Source organism: Diadema antillarum, unplaced genomic scaffold, assembly GCF_040938485.1.
Source record: "Diadema antillarum isolate AM-2024a unplaced genomic scaffold, OU_Dant_1.0 scf00000063, whole genome shotgun sequence".
NCBI lineage: Eukaryota > Metazoa > Echinodermata > Echinoidea > Diadematoida > Diadematidae > Diadema > Diadema antillarum.
In genome coordinates, this window is record NW_027270952.1 from 3,499,313 (window position 1) to 3,520,867 (window position 21,555).

The window sequence follows — 21,555 nt, forward strand, 5'->3', positions numbered from 1 at the left end:
CAGAAGCAGAGGGAAATCAGTACTATGCTCGATTACAACTTTAGAATCGTCGGGATAGAGGAGGCTGCAAGAGATGAGCGCGAAGACTGCGTCGACATTGTCTAGAAATTCATCAAGCAGCATTTTAAGATGGATATCAAGGTAGAGCGAGCTCATCGAGACGGAAAGAGAGGAGAGAAGCCAAGGCACATTTTGGTGAAAGTGTTGTCCTACAGAGAGAAGGTGGACATCATGAAAAATGCGCGAAAAAAGCTTGACAAAGAGAACTTCTACATCACGGACGACCTCACCAGGGCTGACCTAGATGAGAAAAGAAGGTGGTCGAAACAAGTCCAGCATCTCTACGCCCAAGGGTACAAAACTCCGTTTCTTTGCAGGAAAATGGCGTAATTCTGGTGGTCTTCCGCATGTATTCTGATTTGTTTATTGCACCTTTAAGGACGCCATTTTGCTTCATTCGTCAGTGCAGTCTACAATGTCTACATTGACCACGTTCTTATTCTTTTGTTTGTGCATCCATGGAGGGAGCTGTCCGTTACATAACACGTTCTCTTAACAATGATAATGAAGAGTTGCAAGTGCACACTATTCGTAAGTGACAGATTGACATACTCTGAATTGTGCCATTCTTCTCTCACATGTTCTTCCTTCTCCCCATCTCACTATTATTCTTTCTTTCCCTCCCCATCTCTCTCTATCTGTCTCTCCCTGTAAATATGAACTAATGTAATGCTGATCGGAGGGGATCGGCTTATTGTACTCTCTGTTTATGTTCACTGTTTTTGTATTCGTAGTAATCGTAGTTCGTAAGTTTCCCCATGATGCTCGTCCCCTCTCTTTCCTCTGCTTCCATGCCATTTGTCTCGCCAATCATGCCAATCGCTCAGCCTTGTGTATCTCACGCTGCATCATGTTTGGATATTGTACCAATAACTTTGAATGAATTTTGAAGAAGAAACTGATATATCATATGTAATAAACTGTAAATATTTTTTGCCCGAAGAAAACACCCGTATGTACACTGCTTCACAGTGCCAACATGCCCAATCTAACTCCGTTTTAAGTTTTCTACATATCAACGCTCGCAGCTTGCCCAAAAATTATGATAATGTAACCAACTTGTTGTCATCTCTCAACTTTGATTTCTCATTTATTGGTGTAAGTGAAACTTGGTTGAATGACAAATCTCCACCGATATTTGATGTTGATGGTTACACTTTGATTCGCTCTGATAGAGCAAACCGTCGTGGAGACGGCTTAGCACTGTACGCTGCAAATAATTACTCATTTACTGTACGGCATAATTTATCCCATGTAAAGTCTAATGCTGAGATTTTATCTGTAGAAATTGAAAAACCAAATGGAAAGAATATAATTGTTGTAGTTATTTACCGACCGCCAGATGCAAGTGTTGACTCATTTCTTGATGATTTTGAAATCATATTATCTAAAATCAATACCAGTAATAAGAAAGCATGTGTAATGTGTGATTTTAATATTGATTTATTATCTGAAAATAGCAACTCACAAAGACTTTGCACAATACTTCAGTCTAATTTTTTTTCATTGTGCTATCGATAAACCGACAAGGATTAGTGCGCAATCATTATCTTTAATTGATAATATATTTATAAATACAAATGTAGCGCAAAGTCAATCCGGTATTCTTTATAGTGAGATCTCGGATCATCTCCCCATTTTTTGTATCTTATTTGATGTACAAGATATTCCAAGAAAACAAATAAGGGAAAATTACGTAGGGTTACAACGCAAAATATTAAACGCCTGAATGATGCTTTATCTTCAGAAAACTGGGATGACCGTACTTGCTTGTGATGATGTGGATAAAGCATATGAATTATTTTGGAATAAATTTTATTATCATTTTGATAAGAATATCCCATTGCGAAATAAACAAACAGGAAATTAAAAAATAAGAAATGCATGGATTACAAGAGGTATTTTGCAATCGATATCAAAGAGAAATGAATTATATAAGTTGCAATTAAATGATCACTCTGATGAAAATGTATATGAATATAAACGGTATAGAAATAAACTGACAACAATAATACGAACGTCGCGTAGATTGTATTATAAAAATCAATTTGCGAATGCACAAGGAAAAATGTCTACCACATGGAAAATTGTGAAAGAAATATTAGGGAATAATAAGCAGAAAATTATTCCTAAAATATTCAATCTTAATGATCATTGTGTTAAATCTCCACAAAATATAGTTAATGCTTTTAATGAGTTTTTTGTAAAAATTGGTCCCAATCAGGCCAAGAAAGTTGATAGCCATGGAACCAATATTCATCAATATCTTCATAATGCGTGTAATCATTCACTTTTTTTAAAGCCTACTGATTATATAGAAATTATCGGCATATAACATCATCTTTGAAATCAACACATTCTACTGGTTGTGATGAAATCAGCAGTGTTTTGCTGAAACAGATCATCGGATCGATTATTATCCCCCCCCCCCTCGTATCTTCAATCTTTCTTTATTAACTGGAGTATTTCCTACTCCTTTCAAGATAGCCAAAGTTATTCCTGTGTATAAAAAAGATGATTCTTCGAATATTAGTAATTACCGACCCATTTCTTTATTACCTATACCTTTTCTAAAATACTTGAAAGAATTATATATAATAGATTAGACAGTTTTTTTAACCAAATACAATATTTTGAATCCTGATCAGTATGGGTTCAGGAAATCACATTCAACTGACCTGGCGCTTGCACAATTGTATGATCGAGTATCAGATGCCTTAGCTGACCGAAAGCATGTTATTGGTGTCTTCATGGACTTAGGCAAGGCATTTGATGCTCTTGACCATTCTATTTTGCAATCAAAGCTTCATTTTTATGGTATAAGAGGAACTGCTCTGAAACTGATCGCAAGTTATTTAAATGATCGAAAGCAATTTACATGTTTTGATTTCTGTAATTCGGATACATTGTTGATCAAATGCGGTGTACCACAAGGGTCCATTCTTGGGCCATTATTGTTTTTGTTATATGTTAATGATTTACATAATGCATCAAGTTTATTACAGTACGTTATTTTTGCTGATGATGCCAATGTATTTCTCTCAAATTCAGATTTTCAATGTCTTATTAGATCTTTAAATAATGAATTACCAAAATTGTCTCAGTGGTTCAAAAGTAATATCTTATCTTTGAGTCTACAGAAAACAAATTATATGCACTTCAAACATCCAAGGAAACTGACTTGTAGTGACACTGAATGTATTCTAAAAATAGATGGCATTCCTCTTGAGAGGAGAACATCCACTAAATTTCTTGGAATTATAATCAATGAAACTCTTACTTGGAATGATCATGTGAAATATATTTCATCTTCTATTGCTCGTAATGTTGGAATATTATGTAAACTCAGACGTTGCTTATCTTTTGATATTTTGATTATGCTTTATAATGCACTCATCCTACCATACATTTCTTATTGTAATATGATATGGGCAAACTCGGTGTCTGCTAACAATACTATATCAAAATTGCAAAAGAAAGTTATTCGTATATGTGCGAATGCTGGTTATAATGATCACACAGATCCCCTTTTCTTCTGCTTTAAGATCTTAAAGGTGAACGACATCCACACTTTACAAAATATGCACTTTTGATGTTCCGCTTTAATACTGACTTATTACCCTCTTCATTTATCGATATGTTCCAGCTGAACTCAGAAATCCATTCTTATCCTACAAGGCAAGCAATGGATGTACACTTGAGTAACCCCAAAACACTCCTAGCACACAAATCCGTAAGACATACTGGCCCAGATATTTGGAATAGACTTCCACTTGAATTACATTAAGTCTATTCATTCATTAAAAAAAGTAGTAAAGAAAAATTTGATTTCACAGTACCGGTGATACTTTCTGTAGAAACACTTGATGACTCATTCTTTGTTCATTGTTGTATCTATTATGTTTCTTTCTCTCTGAGTCTCTGCACGTGCGGATGCACCTGCAGTACACTGTGCTCCTCTGATCCACTGGGATTCATTCCTTCTCTGTTGTTCATTATTCATGTTATGTCGGGCGAATCATGGTTCACTATAACGTCATGCCCTGAAAGGGCACGTAGAAATTTATGCTGTGTATACAGATTATTGCTTTTTGTCTTCTTCTTCTCTTTTTTTTCTCTTTCTCATTCAATATAACTTTTACATGACAAAAGCAACACTTATCATGTGAATACATCACTGTAATTTATTAGTATAAATACAGTATGTGCATGTATGTATGTGTCTAGGTATAGAGGTACGTCGAGTTGATCTGGCGAGACTAGTATCCGGAGGTTTTTATCATCTCCTCCCCTTCCATTCTTCTCTCTCTCTCCTCTCTCTCTCTCTCTCTCTCTCTCCCTAACCCTTATTCCACGAGCATCATGTTGGACCCTCTTGTTTTTCTTCATTGTAATGTTATTTGTTATCGGTTGCCAAACAGTCAAGCGTTGTGCTTATTATTGGCAATCGTTCTGTATGCAAATTATTAACATGTTACTCATGTAATTATACTACAGATGTATTGTATAATTGATGAAAATGATGAAATTTGTATAAAGTATACTACTGGTATTTTGTACTTTGTTAATGAAATTGCAGAAAGTTGATGTATTGAAAAAAATGGCATACAGAGAATAAATAAATCAAATCAAATAAATAATCAAATTAAACATTGCACATTTTATTCAGGTTGACATGTGTATATCAACCATACTTTGCCAGGGCCACGGAAGGAGGAGGGACACTGTGGCCATTCAAGTATGCGTGACATTGAGCCATTCATGTGTGTTTGTTTTTTTTTAGATCGAACTAGATATGAAAAGATGTGAATAAATCATACTATCAATAGTAACTACGAGAGGTGATATGTTTACAAATGATATATACGGTAGATTGATATAAGCGTAAAGATAAAAAAGTTGAATGTTTCATGAAATTACCAAAGCCTCAAGACAAGAGTTGTATTTGAAAAGTCTGTCAAGAATGCTCATGTGTAATGTATGAAAAATAACTGAATGTACGAAAAATATATATACTAATCTCCACCTCAATTTGATTCATTAAAAGCTGTGCATTCCTCTTACCAGTTCAGGGGTTTATGTCGTGGGCACTGACGCATTATCTTTTTGTCAATATCGCTTTGGTCTTGCCATGCCTTCTCTCTCTCTCCCTCTCTGTTCATCTCTCTCTCTCCTTGTGAAAATAATGTGCGTGTGTGAAAGCATATAATTTGGATAGTATGTGTCATGGTGTGTGAAATTAGGGGGGGGGGGAATCAAGCTCGAGCCTCGAATCAATGCACACACATACACTTTGACATTAGCTCAAAGTATCGTACACCTGCTCGCTATTTTGACCATACACTCAAACAAACACTGACGCACGGCCACAAAGATTAGTGTCTTTTTTTCTTTTTTCTTTTTTTTTAACACAAATCCTACCTCTCACATTTGTTAACAGGTAAATGTGTGGATTTCGTAAATCCATGTTTTTATTTCGTGATGTTTATACCTGCATGAAAATGATAGTAATATGCATGATGTTCTCAACACCTACGGATTTTTTATTACAATGTTTGGCGTTACAGTATTTAGTTCATTCAAATGTTTGCAATTTCTGCCGTGCCATTTCAGGACCTTTCGCGATAAGGACTTGCATTTGTTTTATTCATGCATTCATTCATTCATTCATTCATTCATTCATTCATTCATTCATTCATTCATTTTCCTTTTCCTTTTCCAACAGAAGCATATATATTTACAGAAGTTACACATAAACGCATAAATTAGCATTACAATGTAAAATAAATGAAATTCATAAGTTTGTAATATATTTAAAGTATACGGGAATGCTGGCAATGAGGATGAATGCTTGAAGGCAATGCTTGTAGGGTACACCCCCCCCCCCACGTGTAATACAATAAATCACAAATACAATTTATTCACCTGATCCATAATTTGTAACTATACCATATTTTTGCGTACCGACTAAAGGGAGAGCCGATAGTTAATGACATCACCACCTCCGTGGATTTGCATAATTATCATGCAATTGCAACCACTTTAACTCTTTGGTGAGGCATGTGAACCATTGAACTTCTATATAGCTTTCTTAGTTTATGTCCGATTGAGATGAAACTTCTACATTTATGTTCGTTTACAAAGTAAACATGATGTGCAATGGCATTTAAACTCATGTATGAACTCACTGTGCTTTTCTCGCTGTTTTCTTACACAACACACGGCCTGCTGGGGTTTTCCCCCTCTGATTCTTGTCCAGTAGAATGTCAAAACTACGAGTACCCTGGAGGATGTCAGGTAAAGAGTTAAAGGCAAGCGCCATGATAACCAAAAGTTTGAACAAATGTTTAAACTCCATTAAAGGACACCTTTTCATGATTATGAAATTTTCCTCCCGATTTTACGTCATTCACAGTGTATCTGTGTGATCATAGATAGACATAATCGTATATGGTGTGTAAAGGGTATTTATAAATCGTTTATAAATAACCTTCACATTACAGGGAGAAAACCCAACAACCAACATAAAACGTAGTTGCACTGTTGTGAGGGGCTCATCTTGTAATTTCATTGAAGGGCAGGAAACTCCTGGGCCCCCTCCAGCGACCAGGAAAACGCACAATGGGGGTAGCGAAGCCAAACAACACTTTATCATGACAGTTCCGAGCTAATTACGAAATTGCGTTTTCAAACCGCATGTGCCTGAGGCAGCCGCTATTACGTAAAACGAACAGCCGTGGATGCCTGCCATTTGCTGTAAATATCCCGATATGCGGGGAAAGGGAAGCTTATGATGGTCAGCCGACGACAGCTATTCGGGAGATGAATCCAATTACTTCATGACTTTTTAGTCGCTGATTTATTCATAATGCTGCGATGATCATTAAATGATGACGACGCTCGAGTGATGCCAATAAACAACTTACTAGCATGGTGCTAACAAGCATATAGCACAACCATCAGTGTGAACGAACGTTTGGACGACCAGAAGCAGAACATGCCATTACAAGTAAATTGTGTAACATTGCACTTTGCGCTGTTATTCCTCGGATTGCTTTGCAGAGAAGTACTCTCGGGACCCCTAAGGTGTGATATGATAGACAGTTATCGCCATGCTCAACCGACCAGTGGACAATCTGGGAATTCCCCTCCCATCTTGGATGGCCTCCCGTCTTCCAACGACAGTCTGCACATGAACTTCCGCATCAACCACTTCGAGGTCTTTGGAAAGGAACAGGTGAGACCAAACTCCCTCATTTGGATGAGTAAATTCTCTGAAGTGGACTAAAAGTTGTACTTCAATTTTGATTTTAGGACCTGTAGCGACGACACGATATCTTTGAACTTCAACCATTTATAGTTTGCGCATCAAAGAGCAAAACCAAATGGGGAAAATACCTTTCTGAAATAATCTTCCCCAACAAATTCAGAATATTCTCTCTGTTTAATCTGTCAAAACCCACCAGAAAGCATACATTTCTCAATGTCGATTGCGTTCTTGCACTTACCGTCCTTTAGCCGTGTGTAGGTATACCTTTGCCTTGGAACATAATTATATGAGCATCATACCAGGTGGAGATATACACGTCATAAATTCTCACTCTCATTATCTTTCTCAACCAAAAAAAAGTTATTCAATAGAAATTAATAGCCCTGATTCACTATACGAATATCTGCAGGGGCCGCAGAACGGGGTGGGGGAGGGGTGGCTGCAGCCCCCAGACCTGAAGATGCATTGACAATGGACCCAACAAACCACGATTTTCCCTCTCCCTTCCCCCTCTTCCCGGGCAGGAGAGGCTCCTCCCTCAAAACACGCGGCCCATGAATGTAAGATGGTGATGAGATGTTCATTTCATGTACGGTAGGGCCTATACTCATGCAACAGTTTTCACTATTTCTATTTCTCTTCCAAAGATATGAAATTATATTTTATCATCCCTTGTGTGTTCAACATAGCCTAAACTAAACCCTGCTGAAGTTTTAGAAGCCTCTAAAAATGATGTCTGACATGAAGAATGCTTGCGTTATCATTGAAACTTGACAGAGATATTTTAGAAGGGGGGGGGGGTAGGGAAGAATGGAAAATGAGGAGGGGAGGTGGATATCACATGATCATAATGTCATATGATGTGCTCGAAGATAACAGTGTGTCATTCAACCGTAATGCGTTGATAGGGTGTGGCATTGTGTAAGACATGATAGTGACATGTATCCATGTATCCGTATTCTACATGTCCAGCGTAGTATAGATTATGATGGCTCATCCAATATTAAATCTTGCGACTTATTTATTTCATCAGGAATGTAGGGAGGACGAGAGAAAACAAGTAAGTATTCTATGGCGATGGTTTTCTGGAATTATTCCTCTTGCACAGGGAAGTCGTGATCATTTTTGTAAGCGAGTTTAATACTTCTTTAAAATCCATCTCAGTTGCTGCATGACACCAGAGAAGTATACGTTGCATATCGACCTAATCCGCCAAGTATATATATATATATATATATATATATATATATATATACAGCAGCAAGAAACAAATAATTCCTTAGGAATGTCATAGAATAACATTCGTTAATGTTTGATGACACATCTGGTTGTCTTAACGCGAAGAACATTGAATTATTGTCTTGATGTTACATGGTACGTTTTCAACGTGGTTTTGTTTTAAATTCTTTGAAGATTTTATCGCACTATAGCTTCATAATCATTCCCAGTCTTAAAGGGGATGGCTAGTAACTGATCAGTGGGAATCAGTGGGAATGCTGAGGGATGATTGTTCCAATCCTTGTGGGATTCATTTAAGAGTACATTATATACATTAAAAGCAGTCTAAAAACTCACTTGTTTAAAGCCTCAATTTGACTACTCATTACATGTACTTGATATTTGTATGTCCTTTATCTCCTTCACTTTCTCTTCCTTCCGCGCCTAGAGCACTCTGCAGAGTGGATTTGGCGCTATATAAATCATATCAATTATTATTATTATTATATAACTACTGTTGTGTGAAAATTATTTGCTTCAGAACGGTCTCATATTCAAGTAATGTGCAGATTAATGCCCTGTCACTGACCAGGCACGCTAACCTGGAAACATTAAACTGCACATTACTTGCATATGAGACCGTTCTGAAGCAAATGATTTTCACACAACAGTAGATATGTAATGTACTCTTAAATGAAACCCACAAGGATTGGAACAATCATCCCTCAGCATTCCCACTGATTCCCACTGATCGGTTACTAGCCATCCCCTTTAACACAAATATCTGTTTGGCACACAACGCAATCATTTACAAACGGACCTTACGACTTTGCAATCAGCCCCACAATCATAATATGGTTGCATCCCTTTGCCCGATTCACATGCATATGAATGCGACCTCAGGGGAAACAGAAGGACGTTATGTTTTCTTATTCCAACCTGAGATGATATTGTTTTACCCTTTTGCATCACTGACACATCTAGAAAGGCCCGATTTCAGTTCATCGCAACCTTCTATTATCTCGACGCAACATATCTTTGCGTCAGTATTCTCCGTGAGACGGGGGGGGGGGGGGGATCACAATGGTACACTGTATTTTCCCCGTTTATGGTAAGTCTTTAATATTGATGGCATCACTCTAAAGTTCTAAAGTGTTTCATGATTTGTTTCAACGCATGGTAGTGCAAGAAAATGCAGCAGGAAACGTAAAGTTTACAACCTTTCTTATAGCTGTATGAAAGTTATTTCAACTAATTTGTTATGTAAAAACACCTCATGGATACATCGAAACCAAAGTATCTATAACCTATTCACAGTAGGAATAAAGCGTCATTGTTACTGACAACAATTTCTGTGAAACAACAGCAAATAAAAAGTGATAAACAAGAGGACATAACGTGCAAAAGTGACTTCCAGGAACTACTAGGACACACTGAGGTGTGAAAAATATGTACCTAACATGGGCATTGACGCAGTATTGAATGGCCTCATTAGTGTTTCTTTTATTCTTTATTCACCAGGATATACAACCTAGGGCAACAACAGGGGGGGGGGGGGGAGATGAACGAAATGGGTGATTTACTTTTTTTTTTTCAATCTACGGGTCAAACTATTCGTACATGACTAAAAGTCACTGAACGATTCTGTCTTTTTTTAAACGTCAGATCAGATAAAAGAATAAAATACGTATTTGTCATTAGCATACAGTAGAAATGAGGAGACGTATAGTGCATGAATATAGGCGCCATAAGTGTCAAAAACGTGGCTAACATGGCACCGTATAAATAAATGTTTCCCCTTTTAGTCGTTATCACTTAATTGATATCTCCGCCAAAATGACGCTAGACTCAGCTTTGCCTATCCTTCTACTAACGATAAAACAGATTAGATCGAGAGATAGATAGATAGATAGATAGATAGATGAATAGATAAAATGAATGAATGAATAAATAAATAATGGAATAGATAAACGAATGAATTGATGAATAGATAAGCACTATGCATAAAACTTAACTATTGCGGTAGAATAATGATTTGAAGACTACATAATGAAGTTCAGAATAACAACACTCTATCGACATGGCAACCTTGTGGAAACCTGAAGGTGGCAACCAAATAATAAGACATAAAGATTTTTAAACGGTGTATTTTAATGCTGCTCTGTCGAAAGATTGACAGAAGCATTCTACTTCATGGGTCTGCAACTGATATCAGCTACAATTTCTCTTAAATCACCATTCACTTTATTTCATTTTACTTCAACCCCATTACTATGCATCGTTGCTGTAAGTTTACAATCTTTGTTGAACAAAAAGCGAATAAAAAGTTATACATTGTATACAATTTCCACAGCACTTCCACGAATAGCGTTATAAAGTATATTCTCATAACTCTGCATATTAATGAATACTGATTTTATGATGCATATAGATATTCCCTCGAAAGGCACAATAAAGGGTCTTTAATCAGCAAGCCGTCCAGATTGCGTAGATATCGAATGCTTTCTTAAAACAAAAAGCGAATTATGCTCTGTGTGACTATCTTTACAATCAGACGTTTAAATTTTCACTGCGATGCTGGTATTTCGTGTTTACCAATGTCTATCCTATATACTGCAGTCATACTAATTTTAGTCGACTCGTAATTAGAATCATTCCCTTGCTCCGGATGAGTGTAACTGCTTCGTCAGAATCACACCATTTGAGCACCTACTACATTTTCCCTGGACCCCTCTCTGTGCCCCTATACTCTCAGTTGGACATAATTCAAGCTTATTCATCTAATTTTTTAAAGGAAAGTTGAGCAACTCTTTAAAGTTTTTCATCATTTTTCTCGTCTCGTCTCGTTTCTCGTGTGAAATTAGAATTAATTCAGATAGATAAACTTGTTTTGGTTGTTCTACATTTAAAGGGACTAAAGTCACTATTGAAGTTTCTCTCGGATCGAAGTGAATTCGAATCTCAAAGGGTGTCGAATGTGATGAACCTAATCCAGTCACATCAGAGTCACTTGAAGTTAATTCGTTTGGGAACGCACTTCGCTGCACATATCTGAGAACTCCAGGAAAATGGAGTTGAGTTACATCACCGGAATATTTTCATTTCCGGTTTACAGACTGGACAAGGGAAGAGGGGGTTGTGTGTGTGTGTGGGGGGGGGGGGGTGTAAGGTGTTGGGGGCACTGCAATCTGAAATACACAGGAAGTAATCATTAACCAAATGTAGTTTTGCTAGTGTGAGAGGGACGAGATACAGAAGAAAAGGCTGTCAAATTAATTGATTACAACTTTCAGACTACAGAGTTCTGTTGGAGTGTAGTAGCCAATATGTATCGGAAATTCGCGGATCTATATTTCTTCTTATGGGGGTTTTGCTGACAAATTCTCTCACCAATGATCGTCTATTAATATGTTTGATGTGTCTGTATGTATGATATTTTGTTTTCTTCAAAAAACAACCTAATTGTGTTTGTGCATGTGTGCGAGCGTGTGTGTGTTTGTGTGGACGTGTGTGTGTCTGTGTGTGTTTGTGTGTGTGCGTGCGTGTGTGTGTGTGTGTGTGTGTGTGTGTGTGTGAAAGGGAAGATATGTTTGAAAGGAAAGATTTAAAAAAAAAATCAAAATCTATATGAAAAAGGGATAGACAGAATACATATACATTGAAGAAAGGTCCTGTTAAGCCGGTTCAATATTTTTTAAATCTATAGGAATGATTGACAATCAATTGACATGTACCAAATGATTTCAAGAATAGAGGATAATTGTTAAATTTCAGCATATAAGATATTGAGACGTTTGATTTAGAATTGAAGAGTTTAGGGCAAAATAGACAAGAGAAAAATTCATGAAAAATGTATGATTTCTTTATTTATGATTTGCAGAAATTGTATGATTTAAAAAATAATAAAAATATTTAAAAAATGATTTAAAAATGTTCATAATGATTTTGAGTACACTAAAAAAAAAATGAAAGAAATATTTTGTTAGACCAGGATCCACAACCCTTCTCAATATACACAGAGAATTTCAATTTAAGTTTTTACATGGAATGATTTATACTAAAGAGCAACTTTTAACATTTTGTTTTGCAGCAAATTGTTTGTGTTCTTTTTGTAATCAAGAAATATAAACCTATGAAATTTTATTTCTGCAATGTTGGATAGTAAAAGATATATGGATGGAGAGAAATGACATCACAATTTTATGATCTTGTTGAAATACGTTATAGGCAATTGGCATACATTTTTGTTGGACTGTTAGATAGCTCAGTGAGGATTAAGTTTGTTAATTCTTTCCTTATCTTACTGAGATTGTAAGTCAAAAAGTACAGGCATTTTACCATCTTTCAATATAATTCAGAAGAGAATAAGGGAAAGTATTGAAGAGGAAAAGAAATTGGCAATTAGGGGGGGAAAATTAGCTTTGCATTTAATGAAGTGGGAATGTGTTGATTAACTGAATTGCGTGAACAAATTAGTAAGTGATGTTATTTCATTTTGATTTTTAGAGTGCGGATAGGGTCTGTATATAAGTAGATAGATTAGTTTTATAGGGTTCAAACTTCTGTACTTTCTTTTCTCTGGGGCTTACTGTTAACGCCTACTTTTTTTTTCTTTCTCTCTCTTTTTCTTTCTGCTACTTTCTCTTATGGCTAATGCCTGTGATTTGGGACAATATTATGTTATGATAGGATATGAATGTATTGCGGAATTTGATTGATTAAAAATATTCTATTGAAGTGCAGAGATTGAGATGCGAGCGGGGATCCTAGTACTGCATGGGGGGGGGGGGGGGCAGGTAAGAGGACAGGTGGGGGTATTTTGTTTTTCGTATTTGGGTAGCTACGTGTAAGTTTATGTGTTGAATGTAGGCTGTATTTCGGGTCACGCACCAATTGATTTTTTCAATTTCTCCTTTTACTTGATTAAACATTGTTGATTGTATATCGTGCTTATACATTCAAGATGAATGTTTTTGTCATGTGAAATTATAGAAATCAAAGATTATGGAAACACCAAAAAACAAAAAACAAACAAACAAATAAACAAACTGTGCGTGTGCACATTTATCTTTTTGCATCCCGTGATTCCACAATGGGCAATATCAGCCTTTTAGATTAATCGCACATAACTTTGTAACTGCCATCTTTGTCCAAAGTTCACATTATGCTCGTCATGATAGCAAGCACCTTGAAACACGAATCGTCGCTGTATGCCTTAAATCCGAAGATACCAATGGAGACATGATTGAACTTACTAAAATTGGGAACATCACAAAAAAAATCCTAATTGATCACTTCCATGTAAAACAGTCCCTGGGTCAAATACGGGGAAACCCCTGATGTGCATGTATGTTTGCACGTGCATTTAGGCTTTATTGTACATACACGATGTGTGTGTGTGTGGGGGGGGGGGGGGGGGTGGGGATGAGAGGGAGAGAGATGTAAGTGGAAGTTCTCATGAGGTCTCCTGTTTGAAACCATGTCCTTATTGAGGAGTCAGGTTTTTTTTTTCGCATTAGAGTTGTTTCACAGCACCATTCATTGGTCACTCCAATCCTTGCGTTCCTAGTTTGCTATTTGAGGAATCTATACGTGGGCATACCTTCAAAGACTACCATATTCACCGACTGCTTTCAGGTGCAATGCACTAAATTGACTTTAATAAATTGAATTAACTCAACCAAACAGTAAGGTAGAAATTTCATTGAAAATCTCATAGCAAATGAAAAGTTATGGACTTTTATACTTTTTGTACATGTTTTCATGGGACAACTAATTTCACCGTCCTTTAGTCACTATTCTTTTGCACGTCGTAATCAGAATTATCAGTAATGCGTATTGCAAAGTAAGAACAGCGCACTATGTTCTGTGTATAACCACTGAATACACTAATGAGCATGCAGTATTACAGTAGACAATTCTTAGTCTTATTGACTATGAAAAATCTGATCGAACAGTAATTGCTTACTATCGGGTGCTGTATTTTGTATTACAGGACATGGACTTCAGTCTACCTTATGAAGGCGCTGGCCTTTACCACAGCTCTTTCCGCATAAAGTCTGGAAGGAGAAAGAGGAAAGCAATCAATCCACGTTATTTCTGGCCTCAGGGTATCATTCCTTTCGAAACGACAAACACGTACGATGGTAAGGTTATCTACATAATTCTCTCCCTCCCTTCCCTTCTCTCTTTCTTTGATTTGAACGATTCTTGGAAGGAATGTCAATATTGATTTTTCAATTGTGTTTTTATTTCCATAACTTGTGTAACAAGTTCAGTGGACCTTCCCTGTACTTTTATTACTCGGTCAAAATGCACGTGCTCCCTTGTGTTGTTCCAAAATGATAATGATAATGATAATAATAATAATAATAATAATAATAATGATAATAATAATAATGATAATAATAATAATAATAATAATTATTATTATTATTATAATTATTATTATTATTATAACAATAATAATAGTAATAATAGTGGCTACTTTATATTCTTCGACCGTATTCTTCACGGTTGAACAAATCCGCGCTAAACCTTATCGCTCACACACACACACACACACACACACACATACATATATCCACACCCAGCAAGAAAAGTAAACACTTTTTCAAGTTTATATTTCTCATAGACCACTCGGCTAAAAGTTGATGTATTATGTACTATGTGAAAGGTAATTCAATTGGCTATCAACCTGATAGGGTAATAAAAAGGAAAACTTTACGCATGAGTGAACCCCCTTTTTTCTGCTATGGAACAAAAGTAAAAATTTCAAAAATGAACAAGTTGTCATTCATGCGTAAGTGCTCTCTCATGTGACAATAAGAACAAAAGACAAATTTAACACAATAAAAAACATACCTTAAGTTGAAAAAAAAAGACACTTTGATCTTTATGATATTTTTGAACCCCAAGAGTTTAATAAAGGCTAAAAATAATGGAGGAAAACGAAGAATCTTTGGTCAAATCTAAATTCAAAAGAAATGAGAGAAGAAGCAATATTAACAAAACAAAAAAAGGTAGGAATTTGAATTGATTTCTCAAAGTAAGAAAATTTTGAATAGTATTTGGTTCTTGAATTTGTCTCATGAATTATCAAATTGCTAAATTGAATGAATGAAAGAAAGATATCTGTTCATTTAATCTTTGTGTCCTTACTTCCTATGTCATATGGAGTTTGAGGTGACAGAAAATTATTATTTTTCCCTTTTAATTTCCCACTTTAATTTTGTTTAAGGTTATAAAGGGGTAAAGAGAATGGAAACTTATTTTTGCTATTTAATTAAAGTCTCTCATTGTGTTAAACTGGTCATTGTCACCTTGAAGGGCATTTGCAAATGAAGAAAAAAAACTCAATTTTTGCAATTTTTACTTTGTAATTTGTGCCTTTGAGGACAAAAATGAATGTGTTTACTTATGCGTAAAGTATCCCTTTATATTGTCCTACTAGATTGATAGGCAATTAAATTATCTTTAATATGGTATATACATGGAGTGTCATCAAAATCTTCTATGAAAAATATGAACTCGAATGAAAAGTGTTTACTTTCTTTTTTTTTTTGCTGAGTGTACATATTATATACAGAGAGAGAAGAGAGAGAGAGGGAGAGAGAGAGAGAGAGAGAGAGAATGAAAGAGTCTTCAACAGGTAGGTGTAGGTATATGAACGTCTGCATAGGTATTAAACAAGAGTCATGATTATTATTTTGTAAACTTCTCCCTGATATAGAGATGCTGTGGCAACACGAAAGCTCTACTGTGCACAAACAATGAATGGAACAACGCCAATCACTAGTTGCCTTCCCAAATCTTGGCAAAATGAGCAAAACCGACGACAATACCCTTGTCTCTGACTTCTGGTCAAATTCGTGCCAAATATTAGTTTAAATGTCTCCTTGTTCATGTAACAGCCACACAGCCTGCACAGTAAGAGTGATATCGTTCCGCGCTACACATTTATAGTGAATATCTGGAACCTCATGTGTCATATTGTTCTATTACAATCTACTCGACAGTTGAAATACGTAGCTGTTACGGACATTTATTCCTCTCTGAATTTAAAGGTAACATTAAACATGACACTGTCTTTGTTCATAAGTAATCAATTTTTATGTTTCCCGCGTTTTCGTTTTTTCAGTGACTAAAGAAAGAGGCCCAAGTAAGCGGTACAAACATTGACTATCTTGGTTCCAAGTGAAAATACGGGCATGTGCAGGGATCGATGCGAAACACGTCACAATAGAGAGACGTTTGACAGGGGCGGATCCAGGATTTCTGTAGAGGGGGCGCCTTTACAAAATTAAAGGGATGGTACAGTATCGGTGAAGATGATAATTGGGCTTTTAACTTTTTGCGAGATACCAAGAAACACTTATGATATAGTACAGAACATACAATTTTAAGAGGAATTCAAAGTTTATTTGATGAAAATCGGGTTTGGAATAATTGAACATCAAAAAAACAAAGTAAAACAAAGCGATCGTAATGAAGTGTGGGTCCCACACTTTATTAGAATCGCTCTTTTTTTGATATCTCAGCCATTTCAAAACCAATTTTCATCAAATAAACATTGAATTCCTTGTATGATTACATGCTTTTTCATATTTCATAAGTGGTTTCTCATTATCTCATCCCAAAATGTTAGAAACCTGAAATTAGGTCCCAACCAAAACTATACGATCCCTTTAAAGGGGGGGGGGGCGCACGCCCCCCTCCCATTTTTTCTTTGTATTTCTTTTGTTTTGACAAAAAATAAAGGGGACAGGGCGCGCCCGGTGCGCTCCCTCCTGGATCCGCCACTGTTTAAACACATTCAGTATCCATTAATTCATGTTCCCTTTTACAGAGAAAGAGTTACAAGAAATTTTTCGCGGTATGGCCGTTTGGGAGGAGGGTACGTGCATACGCTTCGTTCCGTTTAATGCGGGTCTGGCTACCCGGCTTGGCCACTCAGACCGTCTGTTTCTCGAGAAGCGCCAAGTCTGCACGTCATTTTTAGGGAGGAGGGTCAAAGGTCGTCATCTCATATCGGCCTGCCCAGAATGGGTAAATGTAATTTTCTTTTGCTTTTTGTAGTTGTTGACGTTGTTGGACGGGTGACAAAATTAACCGTTATAGTCTCGTTCCAAGAAGGAAAAAAAATCATAATTATAAAATCATGTCTTTGTTGATTATTTGGCAACTACAAACATTACCCCCAAATTCATCATTGTTCGTTTATTCCAAAACAACAAAAGCTTAATGCAAAGGATACCGTTTCCTTATTTCATGTCAAAAAGGGACATTTTGTGATTACTTTGTAGGTCCATGGGCAGATGGGAGACACGTGGGATCACGACATTGTTACCTCATCTAATTTGAATATGTTGGTACTAATGTCAAAATGTGCAAGCATGTGAATCTTGAAATATCAAACTTGCTAACTTTAAGTCCAATCGTGATCTTAAAAAAACCTACCATTCTACAAGTTCTACATGTTTTATTTCATGCTCTTCAATAAAGCAAACCCTAACATAGGGTCGAATTTCAATCCCTCATTTAGAAAGATTTATTCCTTTAGACATATTCATTCAGAAATGCAATCATGAAACAAAAGCCAGACTCTCAGAAACATTGGAAAAGTAAGAGCAATGTTAACGTTTTACTGTCATATTAATTTACAAAAGACTAGCACAACACTAGCAGCTTGCCGCTCATACGTCGACTGGGCTCTTAATCCACGAAACTGAGTAGAGACAGAATTATTGCGTTGAGTCGTTTTTATTTCAATCCGAGAATGTATGAACATGATTTTTTCTATGGCTTCTATACTAAATCACTGAATATTCGGTGCTTATACTAATATTTACGTGGATGAAAGAGAGAGAGAGAGAGATTGACCGTTAATTAGACAGATGAGGGTAGTGAGAAAATACTCTCTATTATCTGAACTCTCTATTTTCCACACAGACTTACACTCTGGTTCACGAACTCGGTCACGCCATAGGCCTACGCCACCAGCATCAGACACCGGAGCGCGACAAGTACATTACTATCCACTGGGAAAACATCGCCGATCACGTGAATCTCGTGCAATCATTCGGCGTGGTCAGGGCGCCATATCTCTACGATCAGACGTTGGCGGGAGCAGTACCTTACGACTTGGATTCTATCATGCATTATCCATCTAATGTAAGTAATATGTATATGGTGTGATGAATCGATTATTTTCGAATTTGTTTCGAAATAGGAAACGGATAGCAAAAGGAGAGTTCAAACTGAAGTCAACTGCAAATTGCCGTTATTTCTGCGAGAATGGCGGGCAAAGTTGTTTGACTTTGTGTGAGTGTTGCTAATTTCACCTCAATGTCAGGGGCTATGGTTTCTTTCTCAAGTTTTGCTATTCGTTTGATATGAAAATCATATATTCATGCTGGAGCAGTCAACTGAAAATGCACAGTTTTCAATCACAGGATGGATTACATGTGTGCAAGTTTCATTGCTGTATCCTCACTCATCCTTACATTCAAAACACACACATACACTTTTTTCAATGGTATTTTTATTCATTACCATTCAAATAATACAAAGGCAATATCATAAACTGGTACCGTACTGCTGTAACAGAGTAATTTGGGCACAGATAAAAGAATTAGGGCCTACACTGAAAAAGACACAGACACACATACAAGCAAACAGACAGATAGACAGACAGACAAACGGACGGACAAACACACACACACACACACACACACACACACGCACACCCCTGTGATATCACACATCATTAACGTGGCCATGATTCTGAAACTTCGATGTGATCAGTGAAGACTGGCTCTCTCCGAATCTATTCATATCTACCAGTGCTAAATTCATTTACTCATGAGCGAACTCGTATCAGGGAGATCTGAATGTATACGTGTTAATTGCTATGATTATTTTCATAATGGTGAGTGGAACCCCTGCCTCAGTTGTCAATGTCAAGTTCGCTAGATTGTTAAGTATCGATGAAACCCATGCAGCCATTGAATTGTTTGATATAATAGAGTCTTTATTGTATTCATGCACAACCTTCTTTACCCAGTCTCACTATCAGCTTTCCGTCGGTTTCACAGGAGTTAGAATCTTTAGCGTCATTATGATTTATCACCATGCAAGTAGGCTATAGGCATCCGTGAAACATTCTTTTACAATTACAAGGTGTACAACGTTATCCACTTTCAACATCAACCTTCCTTTGTCAAATTTGTCTTAATTCAGGGAATTAAAAGAGTTCATAAATGCTTGTCGTGTGGTGTCATTTGTCAAGCTTTTATTTGTTCGGTTTCATTAATTTTTCAGGCATTTTCAAAACATTACTCTTTACCAACCATCACCGTCAACGCTAACCCACAACGCGTGATCGAATGGAGAACGGAACCAAGTTTCTACGACTTGAAACTCGTCAATCTTATGTACAAATGCAGAGATCGATGCGCCGGCAGCAAGATCGCCTGCCAGAATGGCGGGTACCAGAATCCTTCAGACTGCAGTTCGTGTGTCTGCCCAGCTTCACACTGGGGAAAGGTCTGCGAGAGGATCAATCTCTAGCTCCGGTGGTTTTTAGATGGACAGATAATCAGGAATGGTCGATCAGAAAGTTAACCTTTCAACATGAATGCGTGTGAACTTAGCGTCAACATGCCTTTTTGGTGAACTGCCAAAATGCTTGTTACCACTTATCAGCACTCGTTTCACCCATTGTTCTACTTTCTTTACTTCTCTACCCCCCCCCCACCCCATATGGCTATACCAATAAGATAATTATATTTTCATGGCACTACAGAAGGGCACCTGGCTAACTTGAATCCATTCAGATACTGAAACATTTCTATAGTATCATACAAGCCTCAGAACACTCCCACTTGAATTATCTCTGTGTATTTCTGGCCAATTATAAATGAACGTGAAGCTGGCAGATGAAACAAATTTTTGAAGACGCAATGCATGTATGAAATTTCTTTAATCTGACATTACAGGCGTCTCTCCTGTACGTAATTCCTGTCAGACACGTGCGTTTAATCACCAAATTATATTATTACATACACGAAAAATTCATTGTCTCTCCTCTTTCAAATATATCAACTTATCCCACTTCAGTCCTGGCATTTGAAAGGGGGTGGTTGTCATCGTGGCTTAGGCTTCTTAAATGAAACAAACACCGCCCTCTGCCTGCCGCAACCACGCAATCAACACTCGCTAGTCACGTGCATCTTTCCAAACATCGAGAATCTGAACATGTTTAGGCAGACGTCTACTTTTTTGCTCTTTCTCCCCTTCCCTTTATAAAGTTCCATATGGATACACACATACACACACCTACACACAGTCATGTATGCATATGGACGAATACATGTGTACACACGCACGCACACACACACACACACACACACAGACACGCATATAAAGATGTAATCCCATACAAATGATTATATTTATTTCCAAACCGCGACACGAACAATGCAAAAACCCTTCGTTCAAGGTCCGGGTCATCACATAAAATGGTAGATAATATTAACGATTTGTTAGTCACAATCAAATCCTCCGAGCAGTACACTGACGCCAATTTTAGAGTTTTACCGTATCTATTTCGCCTAACTTAAAAGTGGGCATTTATAGTATCAATCGCAGTAAATTAAGGCATGCTGCTTTCATGTAAAACTCTAACACAATTGTTGTTCATGGGAAATTATCATAAACTTACTTCGGTATACCTTCAATGAAAAAAAAAAAGAGTGAAATTTCCTCATATTGCTGGACTCTTTGACTGATTGCGGCCATTCATTCAAACAATAATTGAAGATGCTCTTTCAATATGCCAGACAGCTAGGAACATGACCTAAGTCTAGATATGTGTAAGACGGCTGCGAGGCGCACATTGTAATTGCTGATTATCAAGCAATGTATACGAGGTATATAATATATACAGGTATATGAACATAAATAATTTAGTTATATAGATAAACCCCATATTCCGCTCCGATATG

The 21,555-nt window shown here is 36.9% G+C and overlaps 1 protein-coding gene across 1 annotated transcript; it reads left to right on the plus strand.

Moving 5' to 3' along the window:
• Nucleotides 1-129: 129 nt before the first annotated feature.
• On the plus strand, nucleotides 130-20,119 carry LOC139716269 (protein SpAN-like). Its single transcript, XM_071627836.1, has 6 exons — nucleotides 130-353; nucleotides 7,123-7,297; nucleotides 14,544-14,694; nucleotides 17,397-17,596; nucleotides 18,500-18,721; nucleotides 19,871-20,119. The coding sequence occupies exons 1-6, from the start codon at nucleotides 130-132 to the stop codon at nucleotides 20,117-20,119; spliced, it is 1,221 nt and encodes a 406-aa protein (XP_071483937.1).
• The last annotated feature ends 1,436 nt before the right edge of the window (nucleotides 20,120-21,555 follow it).

Bases quoted from the DNA above. Each gene is read 5' to 3' on its own strand.
- LOC139716269 (XM_071627836.1), top strand. From the start codon at position 130: ATGGATATCAAGGTAGAGCGAGCTCATCGAGACGGAAAGAGAGGAGAG. The intron at 17,597-18,499 runs GTAAATGTAATT...TTTTCCACACAG, and splicing joins TATCGGCCTGCCCAGAATGG to ACTTACACTCTGGTTCACGA. The intron at 18,722-19,870 runs GTAAGTAATATG...TTAATTTTTCAG, and splicing joins TCATGCATTATCCATCTAAT to GCATTTTCAAAACATTACTC.